The sequence below is a fragment of the Berghia stephanieae genome, chromosome 8, assembly GCF_034508935.2.
Source record: "Berghia stephanieae isolate SIO BIC M18660-M18661 chromosome 8, UCSD_Bste_1.3, whole genome shotgun sequence".
Taxonomy (NCBI): domain Eukaryota; kingdom Metazoa; phylum Mollusca; class Gastropoda; order Nudibranchia; family Aeolidiidae; genus Berghia; species Berghia stephanieae.
In genome coordinates this window covers 4982837-4991406 of record NC_088367.1, presented here as the reverse complement: position 1 = coordinate 4991406, position 8570 = coordinate 4982837, and the positions used below count along the sequence as shown (strand labels likewise).

Below are 8570 nucleotides of genomic sequence, written 5' to 3'. Positions count from 1 at the left end.
CAACCCCTCCGCCCAACGATTTCAAAATGAAGATTTTAGTTCGAGATTTTTTTCTATCTTAACTTTTCTTTTTTAAATTTGTTTTTATCCACAAATTTCAACCAAATGAGCTAAACTTCTGCTAACTTTCTTTTCTTCAGCTGAAGGTCATGTGTATGCTTGGGGTCATGGAAAGAAAGGTCAGCTTGGCTCAGAGGTCAAGAAATCCCCAGGTGGCAAGTCTATTTCTGCTTTACCACAAAAAGGTATGTAAATTTGTCATAATTCAAAGCAGATTACTTAATCAAAACTGTGCAAATGCATTTGTTTTGTTCTAGTCTTTTTTTCTCGAAGGAACATAAAGATACATTTTACTATATTAAGTTAGTGATACTGCTATAATGTAGACTATATTGATGGAGAAAAAATGACATAGAGTTGCAATACTTAAACTTTAAAAAATGCTTTTTTCAAGCAATCGGACGTTGTTTTTTTATTGTTGTGGAGAAGAAAAAAAAGACTAAAAAATGGCATTTGGATTTCTTCTTCTAATAATAGCCAAAGAAGTGAAGCGCATTGGGTTTACATTTCTATAGTGATATTTTAAAAAGATGACATTTTCTTTCAAAATTTCACATCTCTCATCATTTAAAATTTAAATTCACTTTTTTTTATTGGCATCTGTGTCACTCTGACATAATACTGGTTCAACGCACTGGGTCACATTTTCATAGTGATATTTTAAAAAGACGACATTTTCTTTCACAAGTTTTCTGATTTCTTTTATACTGAAATTTTATATTGAGTTGACTTCGATCTAATGGTTTATTTGGGTCACCTCTAGCAATCATTGTTATGCAGAAATTATTATAGCGCTGGTACTGAACATTTTCCTCTCGCAAAGTGATCTTTTATAATAGTTCACAGCCTACAAAGCTGAAGGTGTCTCTGTTTATGATAAAACATCTACTTTATAACCTTGGGAGCGAAACTGAGTGAAATCTACTTTAAAATTAGAAATCCTGTCACATTCAACAACTTTCTCCGTCCTCGAATACAAATAGTCAGAATCGGGTTGACTTTGATGTAAATAATCATGGAATTTGATTTTTATTCCACCATCAGAAAAAAAATTATTGATTTTTACTGCTTTGTTGTTTTCTTTTTAAACCTTAGTTCCAGTTCCATGCAGCGGGAGAATAAAGTCTCTATTTGCTGGGATGTATCATAGTGGAGCACTTGAGGGTGAGAAATGTTATGATCTATTGAAATGTTTTTACCATCAATTTCAGCATTTTGGACAATGACAAAACGCATTGGACAGAAAAGTTTTATTGTGAATATCATCTATGTATTTTTTTTTAATCTTAAAGATGATTTTCTATTTGCCAAAACCTCTGAGACTTAAAAAAAATGTCGAATTTAAGAATTTTTGACTCAATGAAAAAAAAAATAAAAAGAAATAAAGTAGTCATAGCTTGTTACAAAGATAATTTTTTTTAGATTGATCTTTGTTTTTTTAATTCTATTTTCAATAAGGTTTATTCAGATGGTGAAATCCAGCACATTTTACTGGTCCTCTACAAGTAATCATTAGTCTTTGGTCCCCTAAACTAAATACAACTTTGTTGTGTTTGATAGCCGAAAAACAAGCTCCATCAGTTGAATATTATTTGGATGAGGTGTTGTTGTTCACTGACAAAACAATATTTCTTCACCTGACTATCTCCCCCCCCCCCCCCCCCCCCCCCCATTCTTTGATACAATCACAATCGAGTTCAATTTCCTCAAATTCCTCGTGACATACAAAAGTTGGATGAAACCGTGCCTTGCCATAATGAATTAATGGAGAGTGAAATGAGGGGGGACTGCATGGCACACATTATGGTCTTTGCTTCATACCCGAAAAGTACGGCGTACATCCATCGCGCGATGAGACCTTAAGCAATCACCACTCCCTAGCTCAATTTGTGGTGCTGTGCTGCAGAGTCTTCCCTTGGAATAGTCCCTAAGACCAATTTTCTCTTGTGGATGAATAAAAGGAACTTTATTATTTATTTACTTTATTATAATGTTGAGGGGGAAAACTTTATACATGACATGTTACCAGGGATTGGGTGGGTTATGAGTACTTGACGGTAACAGTGTTGTCTCTGTCCAAAACAAAAGTATTTTAACGGAGGGCAGGTACCATATCTCATCCTATCTTGGCACAGGGGTATAGTCTTTGTAGCCTAAAGGTAATGAGTTCAAATTCCCACCATATTGTGGCCTTGAGCACGCCATCTTGCTCTAGTTCTTTTCATGGCGCTGCATTGGATTAGTTCAGTCTTCTGTTGGACAAAAAAACACATAAAGACACATTTCCCCATGGGGATGAATAATTGGGTATATTTTTTAAACGTTGCTTTTGGCTTGTAAGAGCACATTTAGTTGATACTTTGCTACATAAAAGCTCATTTTTAGTTTTATTTTTGAAGTGGGTTGTGATTAAAAATACAGGCCTGATTCAATTCCCAGTGAAAATTCACGATTAAGCAGAAACAGCTATTTATTTACTTTCAAGTAACTATAGACAGTATGCGCTTGGCTAAGAAGCTCACAATATTGCCATCCGTAAGTAATTACTCATAAACACGGTTGGCAAAAAACAATATCAAAGACCCAAGTGGCATCAACTTCGTTCTATCTATATTGAATTGAGCATTATTCTATTCTTGGTCTTATTTTTTTTTTTCAGATTCAGGCAATGTTTTTGTCTGGGGTTGTAACGCACATGGCCAGTGTGGCATCAACCCGGAAACCAGCACGTGTGTTGTAACACCAACAAAGCTACACATTCCCTGTCAAGACAAAGAATGCATTGTAGATGTATGTAGTGGATGGACTCATTTGGTAGCACGTTCTGGTCAGTTAACTCACCCAAACATCCTCTTCCTCTTATTGATCATTCAAACAAATAAGCAATGTCTCTTTAACTCACTCAATCCTAGAGACTTTTGCTGTTTTTCAAAATTGGAAAAAATGTATTAGAAATTAGCATGTACATAGATAGTTTTATTCTGCTATCATTATCATGCAAAATCTAAAAACATTAGCTTTGATACTCCGCCTGTAATTTGTCTCAAAAAAAATATAATGAATAGGCATGGGGTCAAAGTAACTCAAGTAACTACGGTTATAGTCGGTGTTGTTAGGGTTGAGTGAGTTAAGATAACCTCTTTTGAAAAAGTGAAAATGGGAAGACTTGACACAGGCTAAAAGCCTTTAAATGCTCTGTGTAACTTTTATGCATAGATAGAATTTATCAATCGTATAAATAGTATTCAATGTCAATTAATTGATAATATTGAGTATTTTATTAAATATCTAATTCTAATACATAAATAAGTGTCATATTCAATATTCGTAGTATAATTAACTCTATTTACATTCATTTACATTTCTATGTCATTTTAAAATAATTTTTTGACTATAATTTTGTTTTTGGAATCTCCAGACAACGGCAACCTATACAGCTGGGGAAGATCGAACCTGGGACAATTAGGCAGACTCACTATGACTGGTTGTGATCCTATACCTGCATTGGTGAAGACCTTGTCACATGTCACACATCATGCATGTGGGTCAGAACACAACATCGCTCTATCAGGTATTCTGTCTATTAATGCAGATTTCAACAAGCATCAACGTCGATGTAATCTAACTTAACATGGTTTTTGTTTCTTTATTTTTCTTTCTCTTTTCCAATTCCCCTTCCTTTTCTCCATTTTTACTCTTCTTCAAATAAAAGACTGACTCAGTCAGACAGCTTTTGATGTGCATATCCAAGAGATACAGAAAAAAAAATACAGTGCAACCTCTGGATAATGACATTCTTGAATAAAAACAAACCCTGGATAGCGACATTGACTTCTGGATGGATTTTTTTGCTATATGTTATTAGTAATAATAACCCCAAAATAACGACATACATTTTTGGAAAACCCCTCTTTAGCAACATTTTTATAACAATAATCGACAGTTGATACACTGCTTGATACCAGGCCATCGTCATCTCATACTCTTAACCAATAAAAGAACACTTTATTCCCCCTCTTCCAATGAGATTGCTTTGTTACCGACCAATCAGAACACATGTTTACTACGCTGTGTGGAATCAGCACTAGTTTATATCGAACAACAGCAAAATAATTTTATCAGTGGATGGAACTCTCAAGGGTTTATTAACCTTCCCTGTTCGCTACTTGTCTGTCAGTGGAGGTTAACTGATATCAGGTAATACCGTGTTTAATGGGGGCATGTATGGATATTTATGGTCTTATATTATGTTGGCTGGGAATACAATAACAGCCAGTTTCACTTTATTATTTACATTTGAAATATCAGTTGTTTTTTAAACATCAGTCTAAATTTGATATTATTTTGGGTAATAGGCTCCCAAATTGTTTTTTTTTTTTTTGTTTTTTTAAATTTTGTTTTTAATATTGCAAGATGTGGATCTACTAATTTTAAGTGATTGTAAATTTTGGTGCTTTCAAACAAAACTTTTGGTATTCAAAATTCATCAGCAGTATCGCATGGATTTTCATTAAAATCAAAATTAAATGTGTACATCTGTGTTCTTGTGCACTATTACTATTATCATTTCAGCGCTTGATTTTCTAGATTTATTCATAGTTTTAATAAATAGCATTCGAGCACTGTTACAATTAGAAAAATGACAATACACATTGAAGAATAAATATGTAACTGGTATGTCCTTTGTAAAGAGGAGAAATACACATTCTTATAATGTTGGGACATCTCTTCTCTCAGGCACTGGTCTGCATATCGCACTGTTATGTATTCAAGGGTCTCATCATACCCCATTTTTCCGCCATCTTGAAAACCTCGGAATAACGACACCCCTCGGATAATGACATAATCTTCCAGTCCTGTACAATGTCTTTATCCAAGGGTTAGGCTGTAGTGTACTTTCCTGGTATTCTTTAGTGCATGTTTAAAGGTCTAAATTTGCTCAAAAGCTATTACAGCAGGTGATGATCAATCCATAAGTGGAAAGTGTTCCTTCAAATCTTCTTTTCCCACCCAATTTTATTTGGTGTCTTAATATTGTTCTGATTGAATGTAATAATTTTTATGTTTGTTTTTTTTTAATTTTTTATTTTAATGTTATTATTACTAGAAAAATATAATATGGGTGTCCATCTACAATAGAAAATGAATTGAAGAGCCATTCAACAGAGATTTTCACATGATACTAATTTATTTCCTGTCCAGTTTCCTCAGAGGTGACAGCGAGAGAAGAATGTGGGCTACTACAACTAGGAGAGTTTTCTATATTTCTAATCTGTTTTCTTTTTCTATCCTTGTCATAAAATGGGGTGACTTAGTTTTCTGTGAGGGATATTGTTGGATTCTAATTAATGCTTTTCTTTGCGAGATATTTTTGTGTCTCGGTTGAGTCATCTCTTTGAGACAAGTGTATTAATATTAGTGTTCAGAGCTGTCTCTATCCCTTATTGTGAGTAGCCCATGCTGTTTTCTATGTGAGACATTGAGTTGCTTTTTGCTGAGCACAGGGATATAATTTTAAAAACTACAGTACTCGTAGGATTCTAGCACGTTGGAGCTGGGTGACCGAATTTTATCTACATAATAAGCCATTAAGCATCCCATAAGCATCGGATTTCGGCATGCTAGGATTCTAGCATTTACCATTTGTATTTTTTTTTTCCTATGCACCTGAAATCAAAGAATATTGCGGGCACCAAATCCAATTATCCTTGTATAAGTATAATGTGCATCACTTTCCTTTCCATAAGGTGTTGAAAGGACCTCAAAGTGTTTTATAGCTGTTTAACCTCTTAAACTAAATAACTAAAATTCTGAGTGACAACTAAATTCATACGCTAAATTAGGCTAAGTTAAGGACAAGTGGACTTTCTCTTAATTTTCAAAACTCATATTATGTTCACTTCCTGTCACTTCTTTTTCAAAATATACAAGCCATATTTGTTCAATCACACAATGTCAGTGTTTCATATTCACACCCCTTTTAATCTTCAACAAAGGAAAAGAAAAACCCTTAATTACAAGATGCCTAATATCATTTTTTTTTAAAAATAGCATAAGTAATATTGATATGGTCAAGCAATTTTATTATGTGGATTAGCCTGACTGTCCTTAATAGGGAATGAGATTAGCGGAAGAGTAGTGTCCCTTGATTGGACGTCACCTTACAGAGAGAACGTCAAATGGTTTTGCGCATGCGTCTCTCTCGTCCTTGCTTTCAATGAGTGTCTCATGCCGCACAACCAACATGACGTTCTCTCTCTAATAACTTTTCCGCTCATGACTTCCAATCAAGGGACGCTACTCTTCCGCTAATCTCATTCCCTATACGCTCAACGTCAGCTCTCCATTTTGTTTTTAAAAAATACTTTCCACAGATTCCAAAGTTTACACTTGGGGATGGAATGAACATGGTATTTGTGCCACTGGTGATGAGAACGATGTTCCCCTTCCTCTTCATGTGACAAATCTTGTCTCCAGTGATCGAGAATTAAATCCTTGCATATCAACGTGTCAAGTTGGATGTGGTACGGGACACACATTTGCTGTCCTACAACAAATCAGATGATTTTTTCTTAATATTTTTATCAGAGGAAAGTATATTTTGTTAATGCAAAGACAATTCTCCATTTTATGGAGAATGAACCTTAAAGATGTAACAAATAGCCAGAATATTTTTTAAAAATCAGTTGTCTGGCTCAAGCCAAAAAAGGGTATCTCTGTACAGTCAGCGTCTGCTTAAAGTCAACACTTCTTGTTGGCCCAAAATTTTCTGTTCTTTATTCATATCTTTTCCATTGATAATGAATAAATAAGTCAACATTGTGTAAAGCCAACCAATGTTTCTGGTGCAGCCGTGTTTGGTTTATCAGGATTCCACTGTATTATGTTATGTCAAGGAGAACTTAATGCTTGAAAAACCTGTAAAATTTGAGTAAAATTGAATATTTATCATTGAGGAGAGTGTGTGCAATTTCTTAACTTCAGATTCTAAAAATCATCTCGACTAGAACTCAATTTTCTTCAGTTAGTTATAATTCAAGATTGACCCAGTGGTCATTTTAAAAGTACAGATTATGTGTCAATGACTGCCTCTGACATGAAATTAAATCATTTTTCATGGAAAATAAATGCAACGAAGCTAAGAATGCCCCAAATTGCTCCTAATTCACCGAGAGGCAACGGCAATGTCACCCCATTTAAATTTAACGATTAATAGGATTCAATAGTCTGATGTCACGCTGCCCGGCAACGACGGCCATCTTGGTTCTAAACAAAGAAAATCATTACTTTTTATTCTTCATGCTGGCTAGAACTTTTCATATGCCTTGTGATCAGAATGTGTAAAAGTCAAAACATGATCAAATTTATGTTTTTTTCTCCCTCTGGATACGCTTTTATGCTCGCCGGAGAAATATTTCATTCGGGCGTCCGCCATTGTTCCGATAGTTTAGAGCCAGTGTTACTAAGTTACCATGCGTCATTAGGAAGGAAGTGACGTTACGACTGTTGAAGAGTATTGGGACGCTGATTAAATGTAAATGTAATCGAGCTTCAAATTGGTACAATCTGTCAGTGACAAAATGTTCACTATGTACTTACTGGCTAATCGGAATACATGCTGGATAATTTCAGAGCTTCTTCAACTTAATTTTTTTTTTATTGAATTAATCCTAAACAAAACCAAAAAAAAATGTTTCTATGAACATAAATAACAATATATAATCCAATTCTTTGAAATTATCACTTCACTGAGTTTCAAATAATGCATTCCCTTTTGTCTTATTTTCTGGGCCAGTGGAAAGTATTTTGCATTATACTAGTACTAGTACTAGCATCCTATCCAAAGGATAGTAAGCAATGGGTTATATCTTATGAAAGCTACAGAAACCAGGATAAATTCAAGCTCTGCTCTGAGGGCCTTATGGCTCTGAAGGACAAGAAGAACCATTTATGATTGTTTAATTGGCTTGGGCTGTGTGTGTGTGTGTTTACGTGTGTGTTTGCGTGTGTGTGTGTGTTTTTGCATGTGTGTGTGTGTGTTTACGTGTGTGTGTTTGCGTGTGTGTGTTTGTGTGTGTTTGCGAGAGAGAGAGGGAGAGAGAGAGAGAGAGAGTATAAATTCCCTCACAATGAATGTGAACTATGGATTTTGACTTGTTTATAAACGCATGCTAATGTGAACTTATTTAATTAATCCGAGAAATTTTTATCCAATAAATTTATTCGCAATGCATTTTTGGTTATGTTATTTATTTATTTTTACTTCTGTTTTATTTTGAACTTGCAGTCCTCTCAATTTCTTTTTTTTTTTAAATTTTGAACAGGTCTGAGATGTAGTAGCACAATGTCAAAAAGATATTTTCAATTATTTATGACAATTGAACCAATGCAAATACATATACTAAACCACAAAAGTCTTCACATGGCTACAACTTTCGAACCGCTCAAGATATTTGGATCAGATAAAAAGATTCACAAACGTCAGCCTCTGATCTGTGGATTGCTATGAT

General features: G+C 34.5%; 1 protein-coding gene across 1 annotated transcript in view; it reads left to right on the top strand.

The window, feature by feature from the left end:
- The window catches only part of LOC144978061 (secretion-regulating guanine nucleotide exchange factor-like), an 18108-nt gene extending 9815 nt beyond the window's left edge, over nt 1-8293 (top strand). The window contains exons 7-11 of the mRNA XM_078923573.1: nt 141-245; nt 1156-1224; nt 2720-2887; nt 3479-3631; nt 6435-8293. Of these exons, the coding sequence (XP_078779699.1) occupies nt 141-245; nt 1156-1224; nt 2720-2887; nt 3479-3631; nt 6435-6625 (686 nt within the window). The 3' untranslated portion in view covers nt 6626-8293. The remainder of the gene's footprint in view (nt 1-140; nt 246-1155; nt 1225-2719; nt 2888-3478; nt 3632-6434) is intronic.
- Nucleotides 8294-8570: the final 277 nt, after the last annotated feature.